The 24228-nt window shown below is 40.4% G+C and overlaps 1 protein-coding gene across 1 annotated transcript in view; it reads right to left on the bottom strand.

Annotated features, from left to right (window-relative positions):
- The window catches only part of vps13c (vacuolar protein sorting 13 homolog C), a 387871-nt gene that overhangs the window by 185189 nt on the left and 178454 nt on the right, over window positions 1-24228 (bottom strand). The window contains exons 43-50 of the mRNA XM_072282204.1: window positions 23943-24110; window positions 19992-20296; window positions 15134-15281; window positions 13377-13524; window positions 11226-11359; window positions 9720-9889; window positions 7448-7680; window positions 6083-6315 (exon numbers count right to left, since the gene is read on the bottom strand). Of these exons, the coding sequence (XP_072138305.1) occupies window positions 6083-6315; window positions 7448-7680; window positions 9720-9889; window positions 11226-11359; window positions 13377-13524; window positions 15134-15281; window positions 19992-20296; window positions 23943-24110 (1539 nt within the window). The remainder of the gene's footprint in view (window positions 1-6082; window positions 6316-7447; window positions 7681-9719; window positions 9890-11225; window positions 11360-13376; window positions 13525-15133; window positions 15282-19991; window positions 20297-23942; window positions 24111-24228) is intronic.

Below are 24228 nucleotides of genomic sequence, written 5' to 3'. Positions count from 1 at the left end.
CGCGTGGCTAACCCCCAGCATTTTGCCAGTACCCATTCTCAGCTGGGTAGACCGAAGCATTGTGTGGTTAAGTGCCTTGCTCAAGGATACACACGCTGCCTCGGCCGAGGCTCAAACCCATGACCTTCAGATTGCTAGTCCAACGTCCTAACCACTTGGCCACGCGCCACCAGTTTTATAAAGCTGAAACATTACTTTGCACCTGTTGAACTCAATTCCCCCAATTAAAGCAAGCCCACGCACCTTCTTAACCACCCAAGGAAACATCTGAAAACTAATGAACACTATAGCAACTCTTCAATGAATGTCGCTGTTGCTTATCTGTACATCAATTCGCTTGCCACTACTCCATTAACATTACTGATAATAATCTCAGGATTTTAGTCTGGAAAATTTCAAAACAAATTTCCTCAGTATTGCAACTGCACCATGTCAAATGCCAAATATGATCAATTTTCCTTCAAGTATCTCACATTTAGAAAACAAACTTAGTTACATTCTTGAACATAGTGGATATAAGGAAAAAAATTTGGAGACAGATTACGTTTTGAGGGTGAATCCAATACTTGATGTGAAGTTCAGCTTCATTCCATATATTTTTCAGTACTTTAGTCATAGAACAATGCGGTATAGAAACAGGTCCTTCGGACCCCCTATTCTGTGCCATTAGTCTGTCTCATCTCATGGACCTGCACCCAAATCACAGCCCTCCATACCCCCCCCCATCCATTTACCTAACCAAATCTCTCATAAATATTAAAATTGACGCCACACCCATTTTTTGCATTGGCAGCTCAGTCTGAACTCTAAGAACCAGAATCAAAATCAGGTTTAATGTCACCAACACATGTTATGAAAATTGCAGCAGTACAATGCAATAGATGATACTATAGAAAATAAATAAACTATTATATTGAATAGTTAAATTTTTAAAAATCCAAAAACAAGTAATTTTAAAAATGTAAGTTAGTGTTCATGGGTTTAGGAATTTAGGAATTGTATGGCAGAGGACATGAAGCTGTTTCTGAATCGCTGAATGTGTGACTTCAGGCTTTTGTACCTCACTCCTGACTGTAACAATGAGAAGAGGACAGGTCCTGTGTGAAGTGGTCCTTAATAATGGCACCACTCCCTGAAGACATCTTGAATACTATGAAGGCCAGTCTCCAAGATAGAGCTGATGAGTTTGACAACTTTCTGTAGCTCCTTTCGATCCTGTGCAGCTCCCCCACCCCCCACCATACCAGACAGTGGTGCAACCTGACAGAATGCTCTCCACAGTACATCTCTAGATGTTTTTGAGTATTTAAGTGAGAAATCAAATCTCCTCAAAATCCAAATGAAGCATTGCTTTTTTTTTACAGCTGCATCGATATGCTGGGACCAGGTTAGATCCAGAGATCTTGACACCCAGGAACTTGAAATTGCTCACTCTCTCCACTTCTGATCCCTCTGTGAGGGTTGGTTCATATTCTCTTGTCCTACTCTTTCTGAAGTCCACAATCAGCTCTTTGGTGTTACTGACATTGATGGGAAGGTTGTTGCTGTGACACCACACACCACCATCTGATTGAAGTAGTTCCCTCTCATGTTCCCCTTAAACATTTCACTTTTACCCTTAACTCATGTCCTCTTGTCGTAGTGTCACCCAACTTCAGTGGAAAAAGCTTGCTTGCATTGACCCGATATATTCCCCTCAATTTTGTATACAACTATCAAATCTCCTCTCAATCTCCTACGTTCTAGGGAATAAAGCCCTAATCTAGTCAACCTTTCCCTTTAACTCAGGTACTCTAGTCCCAGCAATATCCTTGTAAATTTTCTCTGCATTCTTTCAATCTTATTTACATCTTTCCTGTAGGTAGGTGACCAAAACTGTGCACAATACTCCAAATCAGGCCTCACCAACATCTTATAACATTTCAACATAACATCCCAACTCCTGTACTCAATACATCGATTTATGAAGGACAATGTGCCAAAGCCTTCTTTATCACCCTATCTACCTGTGATGACACGTTCAAGGAATTATGGATCTGTATTCCCAGAACCCTCCATTCTACTGCACCCCTCAGTGCCCTATTGCTCACTGCGCAAGATCTATCCAGATTGGTCCTCCTAAAGTACAACACCCCACACATGTTTGCATTAATTTCTATCTTCCACTTTTCTGCCCATTTTTCCCACTATTCCAGATCCTGCTCCAAGCTTTGATAGTCTTCCTCGCTGTCCACCACACCCTCAATCCTGGTGTCATCTGCAAATTTGCTGATCCATTTTTCCACATTACAATCCAGATCATTGATGTAGATGACAAACAACAACAGACCCAGCACCGACCCCTGTGGCACACCACCAGTCACAGGTCTCCAGTTAAAGAGGCATCTACAACTACTCTCAAATTTCTTCCATGAAGCAAATGTCTCATCCAATGTACTACTCTATCTTGAATGCCAAGCAACTGAACTTTCTTGGCCAATTTCCCATGCAGAATCTCAAGGACGTTGCTAAGGTCCATGAAGACAACATCCACTGCCTTGCCTTCATCAATTTTCCAGGTAACTTCCTCATAAAACTCTGTAAGATTACTTAGACCCGACTTATCAACCACATAGCCATGCTGACTATAGCTAATCAGTCTCTGTCTCTCCAAATACTTATATATCCAGTCCTTTAGAATACCTTCCAATAACTCAATAACATTCACACTACTGATGTCAGGCTCACTGGCCTATAATTTCCAGGCTTATTCTTACAGCCTCTGTTAAACAATGGAACAACATTAGTTATCCTCAAATCCTCCAAAACCTAAGGATATTTTAAATATCCCTGCAAGGGCCCCTGCAATTTATACACCAGCCTCCACAGGGTCCGAAGTAACACCTTGTCAGGCCCTGGAGATTTACCCACCCTAATTTGCCTTGAAACAGCAAACACCTCCTCTTCTCTTAATCTCTATAGGGTCCATGACCTCGCTGCTGAATTGCCTCACATCTATAAGACTCTGTGGTTGTCTCCCAAGTAAATACAAATATAAAATATCCATTTAAGATCTCCCCCATCTCTTTGGGGTCCACACATCAATTACCATGTTGATGTTCCAGAGGATCAATTTGTCCCTTGCTATCCTTTTGCTCTTAATATATTGGTAGAAGCCCATAGGATTCTCCTTCACCTTGTCAAAGGCAGCAACCTCATGTCTTCTTTTAGCCCTCCTGATTTCCTTCTTACGTGTTCTCTTGCATTTCTATACTCAAGTACCTCATTTGTTCCTGTCTGACTATACCTACTTATGCCCCTCCTCCTTTTTATTCACCAGGTCCTCAATATCTCTCAAAACCCAAGGTTCCATAAACTTATTATCCTTAGCTTTTATTCTGATGTAAATATACAAACCACGTACTCACAAAATTTCACTTCTAAAGGCCTCCCACTTACTAAGTGCACATTTGCTAGAAAATAACCTGTCCAATCCACACTTGCCAGATCCTTCTTGATACCATCAAAATTCGCCTTTCTCCAATTTGGAATCTCAGGACCAGATCTATCCTCTACCATAATTACCTTGAATCTAATGGCATTATGATCACTGGATGTAAACTGTTCCCTTACACAAACTTCTGTCATCTGCCCTGTCTCATTCCCTAACAGGTGTCCTATTGCACTCTCTCTAGTTGGGACTTTTATGTACTGATTAAGGAAACTTTCCTGAACACATTTGACAAACTCTATCCCATCTAGTCCTTTTACAGTATGGGAATCCCAGCCAATATGTGGGAAATTAAAATGACCAACAATCACAATCTTATGTTTCTTGCAACAGTCTGCAATCGCTCTACAAATCTGCTCCTCTACATCCTGCAGACTGTTCGGTGGTCTATAATATTATCATGGTCATACCTTTATTATTCTTCATTTCTACCCATAAAGCCACACTAGGCAAGCCCTCCAGTCTGTCCTGACTGAGCACTGCCATTACATTTTCCAGTCTAGAAATGCCACCCCTCCCTCTTTAATCTCTCCCACTCTATCACGTCTAAAACAATGGAACCTTAGAACATTGAGTTGCCAGTTCTGCCCCTCTTACAACCAAGTCTTACTAAAGGCTACAGTGTCATAATTCAACATGCTAATCCATGCCCTAAGCTCATCCACCTTTCCTACAATACTCCTTGCATTGAAATATACACAACTTAGAACATTAGTCCCACCATGCTCAAGGGGCCAAATGACTTACTCCTATTCCTTGTGTTCTTTGAACACACTGAAAACTCACTGCATTAGAGAAGCGTAACGAATGCTGTCTCCATAAAGTCCTCCAATGTTAACATCCACTCGCAGGCCAGTCTTTGGCTTGTTTCTCGAATTATGTTTAACCCTCTCCACAGAGGGAGTACAGTGTCCACATGACATTGAGTTGGATGATCAGCCATGACCATACTGAATGGCGGTGCAGGCTCAAAGGGCCGAATGGCCTACTCCTGCACCTATTTTCTATGTTTCTATGCCTGACACTACATTCTGGAGTATTGTTACAGCAATAGATTACCAAGAAGTTGGGAAAAAAGTCTCCAAGAATGTTATCTAAACCTCCTAGAAAAAAAAATTAACGATCTCACTAACTTGTAGGACCACCTGACCTTGGATAATCAAAATTTAGGGGTAGCATTATGGAAGGTGAACTCTGGTTCTTTTAAAGAGCATTCGCAATCCCAGAAAAAAAAACTAGAAGCACCACTTCTCATTCTACTCGTCCATTTACCTTCTGTGACAAGTAGCTGCTATCTAATCTTTGCCTGAATCTGTAGATCCCACAAAGAACCAAAACAAAAGCAAGACATCCTCAATCCTGAAGAAAGCACTCATCTTGTTTCTGAGATGGCAGGTTTGTCATGAAGAGAGAATACACTGAGATAATATCCTTACACTCTTGGAAAAAATGGGAAACAATCACTTTGAAATGTACAAAATTCTTAATGAGTTTGATAGGGCAGGTGCAGGCTTATCCTGGCCAAGATGTCTGGAACAGGGGTTACAAGCTAAAAATGAAGAGGCTAAGCCATTCAGCACTAACACAAGGTGATATTTTTTCCATCCAAAAGACAATTAGATTTTGGAATTCTCTATCCCAATCTGCAAAGAAGGCTCAATACTGAATGCTTTCAAGACAGAAGGGAATCTAGAGACATGGGGTTAAGTACAGGAAAATAGTATGAGGTAAAAAGATCAACCATCATTTTAATGAACAGTGGAGGAGACATAAGGGGTTAAATGGTTTATTTCTGCTTCTACATATTTTTCAACTGTAAAGTATGCCATTCGCCATCTCAACCACTCCGTGTGTATCTGGTAACCACTCTGGGTAAAGGAGTTTCTCCTGAAAGCGTTAATGGATTTGCTAGAGATATTCATAATTGTAGCCACTTGTTTTGGGCTCTCCAACAAAACTTCTTTGTTTGCACTGTCAAATCTTGTACCAGTTCACCCAAATATATTACTAAAAGGATGTTGCTAAGTCTCTTGATGATATCCCAAATGGCTCTGGCAAGTAGTCCTGTACATCTTTCCTGCAGAGCACAAACTCAAGTAACAAAGTTTGTTTCATGGTCACAAGAGGGCAGGTCTACAGGACAGACAAATGCAGTAAATTCTTCTTGTAAGGTCTAACCTAACAAGTCACAAGCACAACCATCAATGGATGCTAAAGTTAATGTTGCAATCAGTATGCAAATACTCCATTCCATTATAACTACAGATCGGCAAGTGTCATAGATTGGCCCTTTGGCCACCAACACTAATTTTGTTTGTCCACATTCTACCTGTCATCCCTGATAGGCAAAAGCTTTTAAGCATCAACACCTCTCAATTTTATATAAATTCTTAAAGTCAGCCCTCAGCCTCTATCGTTCCAGGAGAAACAACCTCAGACTATCCATTCTCACCCTATAACTAAAGCCCTCCAATCCAGCCAAAATCTCTGAACCCTCTGCAGAACAAATACATGTTTCCTTCAGTGTTGTGGCCAGAGATACACACAGCACTCCAAGCAGAATATGTCTTTTCAGAAAGATCTTGTTCGTACCGTAGTTATATTTGTTCCTCTCTTTTCCTGAAGAAATGGGCATGCCAGAACCTTTAAGTCACTGACCAATGCAATCATCCTTTGAGACTGCTTTTGACGGATGAACGAGAAGTCACACAGGAAAGAAGCAACAAGTGCAGGGGCATCAGCTTTTGATAGATTTGCCACAAATACAACTTCAGGATTCATCACCATTGCTTTCACATTGATTCTTTGTTCTGGAGTGTCCACAGCTGGAACAGAATAATAAATGTTAAGACTCATTGCAAACAATGAAAGAACCCAAATGGGCACACAAGAACAATTTGCAATGTTTCCTTAGATCAATGATGTTCACTGTGTTGACTGCAATTTTCCTTTGTATATTTAGTTCCATGTATCACACTCACTGAGCAAACAAAGAAAAATAAATCTTTTGTACAAAAAAGACTTGATACCTGACTTTCAAAGGAAATTCAGCTTCAAATCATTTGCATACAATTCACTCTAGTTTACAACATTCCTGAGGGATTACAATGATAAACAACTTGAAGTGATGAGATATTATACTATTTGATAAACAAGATTTTAGTCTGACGTTTCAACCCTTAAGTTTAATTTGGATATAATGTCAACAAAGAATATGCTTGAGGTAAATCCCCAAGTGGGGAGGAACTTATTTCCACTCTGCCCCAACATTATATCTCAACTGTTCCAAGCTTACCTCTACCCAATCCCTTAGAGAAGATATTCTTTTTTTTTTAGGTGTGGTGCAACTGGTTGAGCCACAGTCTTACAGTACCAAAGAGCCAAATTCAATTCTGACCTCTAGTTCTGTCTGTGTGGAGTTTGCATGTTCTCCTTGTGATCATATGTGCTTCCTCCAGATGCTCGAGTGCGAGTTGGTAGGTTAACTAATATTGCACATTGTTGTCAGAGTTAATGACTGGTAAAGTCTGGAGGGGTTTAGTAAGGGCATGGTGGGAACTAAAATATGGGATTAATTTAGGATTAGTGTGGACATCACAGGCCAAGCTATCTTCATTCTGTGCTACAAGTACAGATAATTCTAGGACTCAAAGAAACACATCATGCTACTCCTGGCTACTAATAATGATGCACATACATCTGGCTTCCTTCTCTGCCTCAAAAACAAAGGCTCCTTTATTAGTTACTCAACACAACTTCTATAACAAAGTTATGTAAGGTTAAATTAATTCCCCAAAAAGATTGAATGCTAAGAAATAGGCTACCAATAATTTTTACTACTTTTTCCTTTAAACATACAATTCAGAAGGCCAGCTCTCCAATATGCTATGTTTTCAGAAATTTATTCTGATTGGGTAAAATTATTTGTACTTCATAAATGAAGAAAGTTATACTAACCACTGCTGGAAGGAGCCTTTCCACTCTGTTTTGGATATAGTTGGACAGATTTATCAGTTTTCTTATCAGGAACAGCCTTGATGAAGAAATCCACTACATCCAACAGGAACTCCACACTGGCACAGACATACAGATGTTCCAGTACAGTGACGATCAAGATCTCATCCTTCTGCTGACTGTACTGCAACTCGATCATAACCTTTTCCTCAGAACCTTGCTTTTTTTCAATCATTCTGCAAGGAACATTCCAATAATTTGTAAACATTTCAAATCACAGTAAGACATTAATAGATGCCTCACACACATGTAACAATACATTCAAGACCAAAGGCATTTATGATTGTAGGTGGGAATAACAATCAATGATTGCCAAATCATGGCTTAATGCAACTCGTAGACTAGAAACACGCCCTTCAGAAAGTCTAGCATATATTAAGTCAATGAACAGCATGCAAAGCAAGGACGCCTTCCTCCATGTTTCTCTGTGATTATGGAGGAAGTCAGTTCATGAAAGAATCCTCAGGGAGGCTGGAGGAACTGGATACCTACGTGGAGGAGGAATTTGTTTGACTCAGACAGAGGCCGAGATTAATAAATGCTAAAGTAGACCTCAACCTTTTGAATTAAACCCCCTTTAGGTTTCAAAGCTTGAACAATCCCTGAACCTCGCAGTCATGATCAAATTATGTGCAAGTACTGTCAATAATTTTGACTCAGTCTTGGATCTTAAGACATAGGAGCAGAATTAAGCCATTTGGCCCATAGTGTCTCCTCCACATTTGATCATAGCTGACCCATTTTCCCTTTCAACCCCATTCTCCTGCCTTCTCCTCAAAACCTTTCACACCATGATTAATCAAGATCCTATCAATCTCAATGTTAAATATACCCAATGACCTGGTCTCCACAGCCAGCCGTGGCATTGAATTCCAGAGATTCACCACCCTCTGACTAAAAAAAAAAATCCTCATCTCCATTCTAAATTGTCGCCCCTCTAATCTGAGGCTGTGCCCTCAGTCCTAGACTCTGCCGCCACAGAAAACATCCTCTCCACATTCACTCTATCTAGCCTTTCAATATTCGATAGGTTTCAATAGATTCCTCTCCCATTCTTCTAAATTCCAGCAAGAATTCCACAGCCATCAAACGCTCCTCCTACCCTTAGTTCCCGCAATCATTCTTGTGAACCTCCTCTGAACCTTCTCCAATGTCATCACATCCTTTCTTAGATAAGGAGCCCAAAACAGCTCACAATACTCTAAGTGAGGCGTAACCAGTGCCTTATGAAGCCTCAACATTACATCCTTGCTTCTATATACTAGTCCTCTCAAAATGAATGCTAACATTGCATTTGCCTTCCCACTTGCAACTTGAGTTGCACTGACTTAACTTGCAAGTTAACTTTTAGGGAATCCTGCACAAGGACTTCCAAGTCCTTTTGCACCTCTGATTTTTAAATTTTCTCCCTGTTTAGAAAATAGGTAATGTGTTTATTCCTTCTACCAATGTGCATGACCACACACTTCCTGACACTGTATTTCATGTGCCAATTCTTTGCCCATTCTCCTAAGTCCTTCTGCAGCCTCCCTGCTTCCTCAGCACTACCTGCCCCTGCACCTATCTTTGTATCATCCATAAAGCTAGTCACAAACCCATCAATTCCATCATTCAAATCATTGACACATCTTAAAAAGAAGCGGTCCCAACAGTGACCCCCTGTGGAACACCACTAGTCACCAGCAGCCAAACAGAGAGAGCTCCCTTTATTCCCACTCTTTGCCTCCTGCTAATCATCCACTGCTTTATCCATGTTAGATTTTTTAAATAGCATGGCTTGTAGCTTGTTAAGCAGCCTCATGTGTGGCACCTTGTCAAAGGCCTTCTGAAAATCCAAGTACACAACATCCACCGATTCTCATGTCTATCCTATTTGTTATTTCCTCAACCTTCTGGTCCAGTCTGAAAATAAGGCAGCAAGCTCAAAGTTTTGTGCACATGTGCAGTAAAAAATTGCTTATTTTATGTTGAACCATTTCAGCCATAAAGACATCACCCCGCATTTCATACTAAAGTATATTAACGCTATTGCATCATGTAATTACACATAAACCACCATTTACAGAACTAATGAATTCAGGTTAGTCATTAATTAACCTCACTTCTCAGGTTAGAGGAGCTCAGCAAGTGGAGCAAAGTACTGATATGGGCAAGTAGTCAGCAAATAACAAAGCTGGGCCATGATTAGAGAATAAACAAGAAAACTAATTCTGACCTCTGTTTAACCTTCTCAATCCCCGGTCTTAGATCATCCAGTGTACATGTTGTAAACTTTATATCAAACGTCAATGTCCCGTCTGAGATCATCTTTCCTGAGGCAGTGGTGAGATGCAGCCTGAACTCACCCAGCTGTGAACTTTTCAGGTGTTTCACCAATCCAGTGGCCTATATCATGCAAGATATTCACAAACTCATTGAGAATTCAGCATACCCAGCTCTGTACAACAACGTTATAACAAAATATTGACATGTCAGTGACACTGCAAGTCTCAATCTGCACAAAGGTGCAAGCTGTACAAAAGTAATAGACATAATAAGAGATATTGAAATACTGAATGTGTTACACAGACAAAGGACATAGAGAACATGTCACTGAAAATAAAGAGGAAATGAAAAGTGTGCTGGAAAGGGATAGGAAAATTAAAGATTGAGGATGGCAACGACGGACAGGTGGGATAGGCAAAGGCAAGAATGATAGAAAGGTGCCAGGAGAACACCAGGACTCTGGAGGGGAGGGAGGCCTATCAAAACTATTACACAAGATGGTATGGGATAGATAATTAAAACACAGTCAAAAGTACATTTAGATGTAATTCCTGAAAAAAAACTTCCGTTGAATTATTTAGAGGGAGAACCAAAGCTATGGCTGCGAAAATTACCGCTTCTTATGAAGTGTGATTAATCTCAGGGGCACCACAGTAGCACATCAGTTAGCACAATGTTATTACAGTTCAGGCCATCAGAGTTCAGAGTTCATTTCTGGTGCTGTCTGTCAGGAGTTTATTTGTTTATTTGTGGAATGTGTGGGTTTCCTCCCACAGTCCAAAGATGTACCAGTTAGTAGTTTAATTGTAAACTGCCCTGTGATTGAACTGGGGTTAAATAGGTAGGTTGCAGGGCAGCGTGACTCACTGGGCTAGAAGGGACTGTTACGTGCTGCATCTCAATAAATAAATAAATATGAATGCTCATAACAACATAAACTAAGTAGTACAGAGATCTGAGTGTTTCCTGATGTTACTAAAGAAACATACAGAGCACTAGAGACAAAAATAACAACAACATTCAGGAGCTGAATAACTTAGTTCACAATGTTTGCAGTGGGTCCAAGAATCCTTGCAAAATATGATCATCTAAGTGGTCTTTTGATGTCTAAGTGTCATTATCTGGCTCATGGCATGAAGGTAGTTTAAAAAAAAAATTCCATCCACAGTAAATGTTTCTGCTGCAAAGGCACCTCCAGTAAAAATGAAACAGTTGGATCAAGACAAGTACAGTTGTATTGAGCAGGGATGAGCCGAATGCACAGATCAGCTGAATGCCAAGAATGACTAAGCTAGCTCAGAAAAATGTGAAGCAATTAATGAGACACCCTTCCAATCTTCCTTATCTCATTTCAAAACACCATTACTAGCCCTGTAGAAATACTTCTTGCTTGGACAATTTGGTAAATTTGGGAACTATAAAAAAAAAGTTTCAACTCTCAAAAAAATAAGCATACCTGTTTGAGATCTTCTGTGTATAACACAATCGAAAGGGCTTCAAACTTGAAGTCAAACTTCAATGTCTCAAATGGATCGGGTTTAACCTCTAATTCTGCATGGCACACATCATCTGTATTCCCTTGTGGGCTGGCTGCACACAAAATACAAACTATTCTCAGTGGCAACATGAAATGAAGCTATTAGAACAATTCACAATGCACATGAGAGCTTTGTATCAAAAGTATCAAAACTAATCTAACTTTATATTTATTATGGCCAAAACATTTAGCTTCAGTTAATTATAGTATAATTATAGCATATGCTACTCTTGAAAGTGTTTTATAACAGCATAATACTCTATTCATACAACAACCTAAGACAATTGAATCAGAACCAGCTAGAGATTGGTCACGAATCACACCCAGGAAAAGGCAGCAAACATCTTTAGCCTAAAGAAGGGACAGGACCCATAATCCACCTTAACAAAGCCGACTGCGGACTGTAGAGCTTGTATTAAAATTCAGGTTAAGTAATGCTTAAGCTGGCACAATAGTGTAAGTTAGTGCTGTTGCCAATGTTCCATCCTAACATTAGGTTCGTCCTGCCGACTTTGAATGTAGCCATCACGACTTTGTGGGTGTCTGGCGAGTGGTCCGGTTTCTCCTCACATTCAAAATGTGTGCCAGAAGGTTAACTACTATTAGCATAGGTGAACAGTTAAGGGATCAAGAGAAGACAGGGAGATGAATCCAGAGAGATGACCGTGGTGCAGGCTGAGGGAATTGGGGGTGGAGCCAGGTAGCACAGCCGAGAGGGCCAGGTGTGCTTTACAAGATACTTTGTAATTAGATCTATTATACTGCCCAGTATTTCTCCACACTGAATAACTTGGTATTTCCAAGAGATACAAAGTCAGAGTTTTACGATCTGACCTATCAAGTCCATGCCAATCTCTTTCACCATCCACACTAATCCCATTTGCCTGAATTAGATCCAGATTCGCTATGCCTTGCCTATTTATCTCTCTCTTAAATATTGTAATTGTATTTGATTCAACCACTGACAGCGCATTCCAGATATGACCCATTTTCTGTGCAAAAGTTACTCCTCCAATTCCCTTTAAAATGTGTCCTTCTCATCTTAAATCTTTGTACTCTTATTTGTGATACCAGTACTATTGAAAAAGCATTTTGACTACCCCTCTATACCACTCATATTCTGCTTATATTCTTATATTCTGCTATTGTCTCCTTTGCTCTAAGCAAAACAAGACCTAACCTCTCTCGTTAACTAAAGCCCTCCAAACCAGGCATCATCTTGATGAATCTCCTCTGCACTCCTCAGCAAACCATATCCTTCCTTTTCTGTGGTGAAAAAAATTTGAAGCAGATCAGATATATCATCACTAACATATGACATTGTTGTTTTGCAGCAGCAGGACAGTGCAAAACATAAAATCTATAATTACAGAAATAAACAAAATGCAAAAAATAATTAATAATTAGGTAGTGTTCATGGACTGTCGGAAATCTGATATCAGAGGGAACTGTTGAGTGTGGGTCTTCAGCTCCTGTACCTTCTTCCCCGATGGTCACTGTAAGAAGAGGTCACGTCCTAGACAGTGAGGGTTCTTAGTGACGAATGCTGCCTCGAGGCACTGCCTCTTGAAGATGTCCCTGATGGCAGGAAGGTCGTGCCCATGATGGAGCCAGCTGCATAACCCTCTGCGGCATCGTGTAATTCTGTGGAACTTGTTAGAACATATTTTATGCCATTTGTGGTCCTACAAGCACCTGCTGTTTCTTGTGTCTCCATTAGTCTAACCAGTGTTCTGTAAAGTAATAATGTAATGCTCCAAATTTTATATTCTATACCTATGAAGTCAAGCATGCTATATACATTCTTCACAACTTTATTCAAATGACCACTCACCAGCCTGTGTAGCCATTTCAGATACAACAAAATGAAGACAGAACCTACAGTGTACTCTCATGGTGAGCAACCAATGTTAAGAATTCAGCGATGCAATGCGATATACTCGGTACTATAGAGATCAACATAGATTGACTAAAAATTGAGAGAGCAACTTGTCAACCTGCTTTAGGTTAATCAAGACAGAAAAGCTATAAAATGATTATTAAATATATTAGATTCAAATAATTAAGTACCTTCAGAGAGAATGGTTGGAGAGACAATTTTTTTCTCTGGTATTTTGTTCAAGCTTTCCTTTGCAGCAGGGTGATCATCTGAAACCTCTCCAAGGATTTCTAGCAGAATTTTCATCAAGAGCATCAGATCATCCTGACTAACTGCAACCTGTGGTCAGGGCACATAAGAATCAACTTTTTAATCTTGTTTTACATCTTTTTTGGGGAGGATGCTTATCATCATTAACTTTCTATCAACTGAAAGCTTTTAATTATACTTGTTAATCAGTAACTGCAGTCGAAAGGGCAAATGAGGAGAAGTGGTGTTTTTCATTCCTAACATATTCTGCAAACTTCATTTACACCTCTGCATCATTTATTTACAATTAAATACAACTACTTTAGTACAAGAATTGATATCTATCTAATATAACTTATCCAAGTAAGGTTAGAATGAGAGAACTTTAGAAAACAGGCCTTCCTTGCTGCCTTTGCCTGTTAACCTTCTGTAACCTTTTTCAGTATTATCTTCGAGAAGACAGATGAAGAAAAATCTTTATGTTTACAGAGTCTGGAATGCATTACCTGCTGATTTGCTGGTGGCAAGTGCCATTGTGGCCTCTAAAAGGAAAGTGGATAATTATATGAGAAGTAAAAATGAGCAAGAATATGAAAACGGGCTAGGACATGGAACTAGGGAGTTACTCTGATAGAAAGCTAGCATGGAATCTGTGAAATGACCTCCTTGTATGCCATATTCATTCTACACTTCTATTATCCTCTTTTTTGAGAAGATGAGAGATGAAAGCTGCTATAAAAGCTCACATCATAGCATCATTAGAGTATTGGCCCATCAGAGACTGGATAAGTAGGTTATCTCCCAATTGGCAAACTGTGACAAGTGAAGTACCAGGGCCTTACTGCTATTTACAAACTACGGAAATGAGGTTGAATGAAGGAGGGGACTGGCAACTCAATGTTCCACCATACAGAAATTTCAAATGTGATAGAGAGAAAGGTTAAAAAAAAAAGAGAGGAATCACAATATTGATCAGGGCAGTACGCTGGGAAGATTCCTTCCAAGGCTCTTCCAATGAAGCCATATAGCTAGACACAAAAATAAGAAAGCACTTTTTATCCACAGAACAGTTCGCATTTATGTACAGCAAGTAATTAGAAGATAAATAGAAAATTTCCCGTACACTAGCAGCAGTTCCCAGACAGTTCCTGCATGACAAATGGTAGAACTGGGTGTACCTTTACTCACTGAAGTTCAAGACAGTGAAACAAAACATTCAGATAGTGCTTAACAGTGTTAATGGTCAAGGGTATTTTCAAGATCAACGTAAATTTTATCCTCCTGGAGAATCAAGGGTTCTGACATCAGGTGGTAAAGTAGAGCTGAATCCATAATGGAACACTATTGAATGGTGAAGTAGGCACAGAGGGCCTACTACTGCTCCTGTCTCTTCTGTTCTTCACGTGCAAATCATTGGCATTGATCTCAAGATTAGAATCAACCAACCTTCTCCACAAGGTAGTGTTACACAGCTCCATTTACGCTTCAGCATCATAATCAGGTAATGGTTCTCCTTTTGGTCTTCTTTATTTCTATTCTCAATATAAATTTGTTGGTATTCATACCCAGAATCACTGTAAGTGTGTGTGTGTGTGTGTGTGTGTGTGTGTGTGTGTGTGTGTGTGGGTGTGTGTGCATGTGTGTGTTAAAAAAAATGTACTGCACTTGTTTATTTGGAGACTTGGAAAAATATACTCACACTCATAGTTTTTAGATTTCCATTAATTTCTATGCCAGGGATTTGCTGATACCATGCTACAGCCAGGTTTCGTTTTATTGTCAGGAGCAAGTTCACAGGCTGCAAGATCTGAAGATCAGGCTGTTTCGAGTCTTTCTGGAGAATAGTTCTATCATTCAGAAATAAAATAGAGAAATCAAGAAACTGCAACAGAATTGATAACAAAATTCACTCACCAACTGTGACAGAAAACGGAAAACCATTGCAGGAAATGAATAAAAACATGTAGATACAGTATATTGCATTAAAATCAAGAAATTTTATGTGCTTTTGAACATTTTTATATAAAAATTGTGCCTTGAATAATCTGTGCTTTTAACGCTGATTGCTTATACATGCTTTTAAAGCTGAATGCTTATACACCTGCAGCTATCTTTCTTCATAAAGGATAAATAATATTTACTTGCATCTGCATTCATAATCTCTTGTACCTCCAATATACCTGCATCGGTTTGAGAAAAAACAATTGCTGATTTTAGGGCTGACAGGAAATGGAGGGAGTTAGTGCAAGGAAATGATGCTGGGGTAAAAGATTAGGCATGACTGAAGTGAATATGGGAGAAGGCTGTCAGAGCCAAGTTTCCATTGCTGCTTTTATCTCCTATGTTAATGCAACCCCAATGCTACGCAATGCAATTCAAGACTTAAAAACAGTCACAGCTTTCCCTTCAAATTACTGTGGCTTATGTGCCATATCTGACAGTTAAAACTTTATGAATTATGTAAAACCCCATCTTCATGCCAGACTCTGCTCCCATGTACACAAAAGCATTACTGAATGTTTTATTGAATGATTTAAATCTCATATCAAAATCTTTTCCACCGCTCACCTGTAACATCCTCAACAGAGAATGACAAGAAATATAGAGAGCAAGTTAAAGACAAGATACCAGGTTTTTTAAAAAATATAGGCAACTTTAAACAAATGGTGCATGATAGGGAAATTTCTTGGTGATTTCATGATCACCAGCCCAAAATCCATAAGATACACCCATAAGTATTCAGAAAGCACTATCTTTGTTGCCCAGTGTATTTGATAGGTGTCAATGAGATTCCCCCTCCCCATTCTTCTAAACTACAATAAGTACTGGCCCAGGGCCATCAACCGCTCCTCACACATTAATCCTTTCATCTGGGATCATTCTCATAAACCTCCTCTGGACACTCTTGAATAACTACACATCCTTTCTTAGATATGGGGTCCAAAAGGGCTAACAATACTTTACATGTGGTCAGCATCACATCCTTGTTTTTATGTTCTTGTCCTCTTGAAATGAATGCTAGCATTGCATTTCTGTTACTTATTATGAACTCAACCTGCAAATTAACCTATAGGGAATTCTGCAGGTGGACTCCCAAATCCCTTTGCACCTCCCATTTTTGAATTTGCACCCTGTTTAGAAAATAGTCTATGTCTTTCTACCTTCTATCAAATTGCATGACCATATACTTCCCTGCACTACATTCTATTTGCCACTTCTTTGCCCATTCTCCTAATCTGTCCAATCCCTTCTGCAGACTCACTGCCTTCTCCATATGACCTGCTCCTTCACCTATCTGTAAACCATCCACAAACATGGCCACAAAGCCATCAATTCTGTCATGCAGATCATTAGCATATAATGTGAAAAGTAACAAACCTAACACTGATCCCTGTGGAACAGCACTGGTCACCAGCAGGCAAAAAGAGAAAAAAAACCTCCTTTATTCTCCCTCTTTGCCTTCTGCCAGTCAGCCAATTTTTCTCTTCATGCTAGTACAGTTAAAAAAAAGTTTATTAGTGCTGATTGTGGAAGGGGTACCATTGAAGGAAAACACTTGTCCTAATAGTATATAGATAAGCCTACAAGAGGAGAGGCTGTACTTGATTTGGTATTGGGAATTGAAACTGGTCAGGTGTCAGGTCTCTCAGTGGGAGAGCATTTTGGAGATAGTGATCATAATTCTATCACCTTTACAATAGCACTGGAGAGAGATAGGAACAGACAAGTTAGAAAAGCGTTTAATTGGAGTAAGGGGAATTATGAGGCTATCAGGCAGGAAATTGGAGGTTTAAATTGGAAACAGATGTTCTCAGGGAAAAGAACGGAAGAAATGTGGCAAACTTTCAGGGGATATTTGTGTGGAGTTCTGCATAGGTAGGTTCCAATGAGACAGGGAAGTTATGTAGGGTACAGGAACCATGGTGTACAAAGGCTGTAATAAATCTAGTCAAGAAGAAAAGTTTACAAAAGGTTCAGAGAGCTAGGTAATGTTAGAGATCTAGATCTAGAAGATTATAAGGCTAATAGGAAGGAGTTTAAGAAGGAAATTAGGAGAGCCAGAAGGGGCCGTGAGAAGGCCTTGGCGGGCAGGATTAAGGAAAACCCCAAGGCATTATACAAGTATGTGAAGAGTAACAGGATAAGACGTGAAAGAATAGGACCTATCAAGTGTGACAGTGGGAAAGTGTGTATGGAACCGGAGGAAATAGCAGAGCTACATAATGAATACTTTACTTCAGTATTCACCATGGAAAAGGATCTTGGTGATTGTAGTGATGATTTGCAGCAGTCTGAAAAGCTTGAGCATGTAGATATTAAGAAACAGGACGTGCTGGAGCTCTTGGAAAGCATCAAGTTGGATAAGTCGCCAAGACCGGATGAGATGTACCCCAGGCTACTGTGGGAGGTGAGGGAGGAGATTGCTGAGCCTCTGACGATGATCTTTGCATCATCAATGGGGAAGGGAGAGGTTCCAGAGGATTGGAGGGTTGCGGATGTTGTTCCTTTATTCAAGAAAGGGAGTAGAGATAGCCAAGGAAATTATAAACCAGTGAGTCTTACCTCAGTGGTTGGTAAGCTGATGGAGAAGATCCTGAGAGACAGGATTTATGAGCATTTGAAGAGGTATAATATGATTAGCAGAAGTCAGCGTGGCTTTGTCAAGGGCAGGTCATCCCTTACGAGCCTGATTTAATTTTTTGAGGATGTGACTAAACACATTGATGAAGGGAGAGCAGTAGATGTAGTGTATATGGATTTCAGCAAGGCATTTGATAAGGTACCCCATGTAAGGCTTATTGAGAAAGTAAGGAGGCATGGAATCCAAGGGGACATTGCTTTGTGGATCCAGAACTGGCTTGCCCACAGAAGGCAAAGAGTGGTTGTAGACGGGTCATATTCTGCAAGGAGGTTGGTCACCAGTGGAGTGCCTCAGAGATCTGTTCTGGGACCCTTACTCTTCGTAATTTTTATAAATGACCTGGATGAGGAAGTGGAGGGATGGATTAGTAAGTTTGCTAATGACACAAAGGTTGGGTTAGTAAGTTTGCTAATGACACAAAGGTTGGAGGTGTTGTAGATAGTGTGGAGGGCTGTCAGAGGTTACAGCGGGACATTGATAGGATGCAAAACTGAGCTGCGAAGCGGCAAATGAAGTTCAACCCAGATAAGTGTGAAGTGGTTCATTTTGGTAGGTCAAATATGATGGCAGAATATAGCATTAATGGTGAGACTCTTGGCAGTGTGGAGGATCAGAGGGATCTTGGGGTCCGAGTCCATAGGACACTCAAAGCAGCTGCGCAGGTTGACTCTGTGGTTAAGAAGGCGTACGATGTATTGGCCTTTATCAATTGTGGAACTGAATTTAGGAGCTGAGAGGTAATGTTGCAGCTATATAGGACGCCGGTCAGACCACACTTGGGAGTACTGTGCTCAGTTCTGGTGGCCTCACTACAGGAAGGTTGTGGAAGCCATGGAGAGGGTGCAAAGGAGATTTATCAGGATGTTGCCTGGATTGGGGAGCACACCTTATGGGAATAGGTTGAGTGAACTCGGCCTTTACTCCTTGGAGCAACGGAGAATGAGAGGTGACCTGATAGAGGTGCATAAGATCATGAGAGGCATTGATCATGTCAATAGTCAGCAGCTTTTTCCCAGGGCTGAAATGGTTGCCACAAGAGGACACATGAGGTGCTGGGGAGTAGGTACAGAGGAGATGTCAGGGTAAGTTTTTTACTCAGAGAGTGGTGAATGCGTGGAATGGGCTGTCGGCAATAGTGGTGGAGGTGGATATGATAGGGTCTTTTAAGAGACTTTTAGATAGATACATGGAGCTTAGTAAAATAGAGGGCTATAGGTAAGCCTAGTAATTTCTAAGGTAGGGACATGTTCGGCACAACCCTGTGGGCCAAAGGGCCTGTATTGTGCTGTAGGTTTTCTATGTTTCTATGTAATAGTGTTGCACTTGTTCAATATTGTTGGAAAAGCAGACAAAGTTCGGTTTTTAATTTTTAAGTACATCACCAATGATTGAAACTCCTCACCTTCATTGATTCTTACACAGATAGGATTACATATATAGATATACAGCACTGAAACAGGCCAATTTGACCCACAAAGTTCAACCACCATTAGATTAATTGTGTTCAGACATTTCTACCAAATAAGCCCAGGAAGTATGACAAGGAACAATGAAAAGTAATAAAGGGAAGGAGCAGGTTAGGAAGTTAGAATTCACAGGAACTTCACAAGAATGACAGAAGCCATGAATTAATGGGAAAGTAATTAATTCAGAAATCCTAGGGACCTGCACTCAATGAATCAGAAACAGCTTTTTCCACTCCATCATTATATTTCTATACAGTCCATGAAGCCATGAACACTACCTCAGTATTTTTTGCACTATTCATTTTGTAATTTAGAGTAATTTTATGTCATTGTGCTGCACAGCTGCCATATAAAAAAAAATCACATAGGACAGTGATAATAAACCTGATTCTGATTTCCTTGCAAGTTAGATTACAACCACAATATCAACAATTCAAAACTTATTGTACCTTGAAAGCTTCAACTGTGTTAGCTGAACCTCCATGATGTCCACAACAGGAGGCAGAGTACACTCTTCTGCAGAAATCAAGGTGAATTTATTCCGTACTGTTATCAAACCCAAATCTGCCACCAAAGCATTGAGAGAAACTGAGGACTCAGGAATAATAATAACTGGGGCTTTCAAATTAATGTCCATTGCCAGTCGGAAACTCTTCTGAGCAAAATCCTTAACACTGGAGGCTGCCTTTTCTGCAGCTTGCACTGTAGCTGCACCTAATGCAACCTCTGCTGCTTGGAAGGTGTCAAAGAAGCTCTGTTAAACATAAAACATGTTTAAATTATACAAGAGCTACAGAAATACCTCACTGGTTTGTAAACAGTTAAAACTGTAAATAAGAGAAAAGCCTGTTTTTAACATGTACTCCCAAAATCTTGTGCAATCATACATTGAATAACCAAAATTCAGCACTTACTGCTGCTGAAAACCTCATTATCTTGGTCATGTCTACACCTACTTGGTTCTGAAAGGGTGACCCAGAAGCAAAACTTTCTGCAGAAGAAATGAGGAAATTTGACAAACCAGTTGGAACACAGGTAAGAATTGATTGTGAGCCAACACGTAACATTAAGAGTTTTGCTGCACAGGACATGACCATTCTGCTGATCGGTACTGTGATATTAAGTTCAAATCACTATTTGCACCAAGCATTTTCTTCTGGTACATCTATTTGCCTTTTCCTTTTACTTGATCTCATACTGGATGTATCTGGGCTTTCAGTAGCTTCGGAGTTTCCACAGTTACAGACAGTACGTACTGTAATACCTTCACTTCACCTGTGAGTCTGCTGGTGTGATATACGTGTCTGGTGCTCCCAGTGTGGCCTTCTATATCTTGGTGCTTCCTTTTTTAAAGAAAGTGGTTTCCCTTCCTCCACCATCAACTGCCCTCAAATGCATCTCTCCCATTTCATACACATCTGCTCTCACCCCATCCTCCCGCCACCCCATTAGAGATAGGGTTCCTCTTGTCCTCACCTACCACCCCACCAGCCTCCGTGTCCAACATATAATTCTCTGTACCATCCGCCATATCCAACGGGATCCCACCACCAAGCACATCTTTCCCTCCCCCCCGCCCCCCGCTTTCTGCAGGGATCACTCCCCACACAACTCCCTTGTCCATTCATCCCCCTCAGCCCTCCCCACCAATCTCCCTCCTCGCATTTACCCTTGTAAGCGGAACAAGTGCTACACCTGCCCTTACACTTCCTCCCTCACCACCATTCAGGGCCCCAGACAGTCCTTCCAGATGAGGCGACACTTCACCTGCAAGTCTGCTGGTGTAATATACTGTGTCCTGTGCTCCCAGTGTGGCCTTCTATCTATTGGTGAGACCCAATGCAGATTGGGAGACCGTTTCACTGAACACCTACACTCTGTCCGCCAGAGGAAGCAGGATCTCCCAGTGGCCACACATTTTAATTCCACATCCCATTCCCATTCCAATATGTCAATCCATGGCCTCCTCTACTGTCGAGATGAAGCTACACTCAGGTTGGAGGAACATCACCTTATATTCCCTCTGGGTAGCCTCCAACCTTATGGCATGAACACTGATTTCTCTAATTTCCGTTAATGCCCCTCCTCCCCTTCTTACCCCATCCCTAATTTATTTTTTTTTTCCTCTCTTTCCCTCTCACAATAACTCCTTGCCTGCTCTCCATCTTCCTCTGGTGCTCCCCTCCCCCTTTCTTTCTTCCAAGGCCTTCCGTCCCATGATACTCCCCCTTCTCCAGCCTTGTATCCCTTTTGCCAATCAACTTCCCAGCTCTTGGCTTCATCCCTCCCCCTCCTGTCTTCTCCTATCATTTTGTGTCTCCCCCTCCCCGTCCCAAATCTCTTACTATGTCTTTTTTCCGTTAGTCCTGACGAAGGGTCTCAACCCAAAACATCGACTGTACTTCTTCCTATAGATGCTGCCTGGCCTGCTGCATTCCACCAGCATTTTGAGTGTGTTACTGTAATACCTAGTTTTTTTTTATAGACATTAAAATGATTGCATTTTAGTTATTTTTTCTAAATTTTACGTACAACAGCAGTACACATTGACATAACAGTAAGTGTATGATCCTACATGTTACATGGGGATACAGCAGTAATGACATAATTAAGGCAGGTGGTGAAGAATACAACTAGTATGATTACCTTCATTGCATAGAGCACTGTGTATGGGAGTTGGGACCTCACATTACACTGTACATGGTGTTGGTGAGATCACATTTTAGTGTGTGCAATTCTGGTTACTGTACAGGATTCAGATTTGTTTATCACATTACACTGAAAAATACAGTGAAATGTGGAGTTAGTGTTAACAACCAACACACCCAAGGTGGTACTAGGGGCAGCCTGCAAGTGGCACCACACATTCTCGCACCAACAAAGCATGCCCACAATGTTCAGCAGAACAATACAAGCAGCAACAATAACAACAGAACCAAACAAGACGAAACGACAAAGCAAGCCCCTTTCCCATTCTTCCACCCACACATCCCCTCTCACACACAAAAACAGGCCTCCACTGTAAATAGACCACCTCCAGACCACCAGTCCGGAGAATCCAGAAGGAAGGATGTCCATAAGCTGGAAAGGGCATAGGAAAGATTCACCAAGACTGGAGAACCTGAGGTATAAGGACAGACTTATAGTGCTATCCAAATCATGAGGGGCAGAGACTGGGGTGAATTGATCAGTTTATTTTCCCAAGGGTAGGGGAGTGTAGACTACTAGAGGGCATAGGTTTAAGGGAAAGGGGACATGAAGGGAAACATTTCACTCAGAGGGTGGTGGGCATATGGAACAAGCTGCCAGAGGAAGCTGTAGAGATGGTAATTAGTAAGAAATGCAAAATTCTTTGAAAGATACCAGCTTGAAGATGGTCCCAGATACAAGGGTTAAAGCAATTAGAAGTAGTGTTAACACAAGATCAGTATGTATGTGATTTCAAAATATGCCTGAACCAGAAGCCAATGGAGGCCAGTGAAATGGTGTAAACATGATGGAGGTTAAGATAAAGGGAGCAACATCTGAATATGTTCCTACTGGGATAAACAGAAGATGGAGCACAGGGAGCAGTCAAAAAGCATTAAAAATATCAAGATAGGATGCAACATAATGAGAGTTTTAGTGACATATGTATTAAGATTGAGGTACAGATGGGTGATGTTTTGGAGGTGAACGGCTTGGGATGGAAAGGATATATGGACAGAACTGTTGGGTCTTTCTGAGCAGAAAGTTAATAACTTTCTGCACTTCCACTCAAACACAGAAATTCAAAACGTAGAGGTTGGTCCTGGCTGCTCTCTGCTAGATTGACACTTGGTATCTGCACACTCATTCATTTCACTGGGGTATACAAGCAAGAAATCTGTTTTCCTTTGATTGTTTAATTATTCACAAGATACTCAGAAACACTTAGAAGGCAATGCTGAAGGATGCAGGTGTCCAAGGCTTCCAAAGAAGTTTTATTTCTGAAGATTTGGCAGCATATGCAGAAAGACAGAGTGAGTCATTAAAAATTGGGCTAAGGTTCTTGATTAAATGGAAGAGAATTACTTCACACAGTTGTGGGAATTTGAAAAGAAATTTACTTGTACGTATCAACAAAGAAAAGGGATAATGCTGAAAACTTATTGCTCACTTCTCTAATTTACTGGGGAAATTCCATTGGTCCTAAGAATAGATACGCAAATCATTATCTGTACTATGGCAAAACAGACAAATGAAATTATGCAAAAAGCAGCTTTGAAGGCATGTTGTATATAAACCACAAATAAAATTTACATTTTAAAGAAGAAATTATGTAATATAAATGAGTAGTATTATAAAACACATCTCTAAATTAGTACAGATGCATTTCACACAAAATGTTTATATTTACCCTGTGCAAATATTGTACTTACCATCAATGACTTAAAGAATTTGTGCAGGTACACCAACTGGATGCAACCCAGTTGCAAAGTGACTTCCCCATCCACATTTGACATATCAAGATAGGCCTCTCCTTCTGTAGCTTTACTGCACAAAACTATCCTGAAGCTGAAGACTTCATCTCCAATGATGGACACAACCTAAAATAATGGTATAAGCTTATTCTTTATATCTGTGTGAATTCATATTGAACAATTTCATAAACTCAATTCATTTCTTATTAAACATTTAAAATCGGAGGGAAACAAGTAAACCAGG

This window comes from Mobula birostris, chromosome 18 (genome assembly GCF_030028105.1).
Source record: "Mobula birostris isolate sMobBir1 chromosome 18, sMobBir1.hap1, whole genome shotgun sequence".
Classification (NCBI taxonomy): domain Eukaryota; kingdom Metazoa; phylum Chordata; class Chondrichthyes; order Myliobatiformes; family Myliobatidae; genus Mobula; species Mobula birostris.
This window is presented reverse-complemented; position numbering and strand designations above follow the sequence as displayed.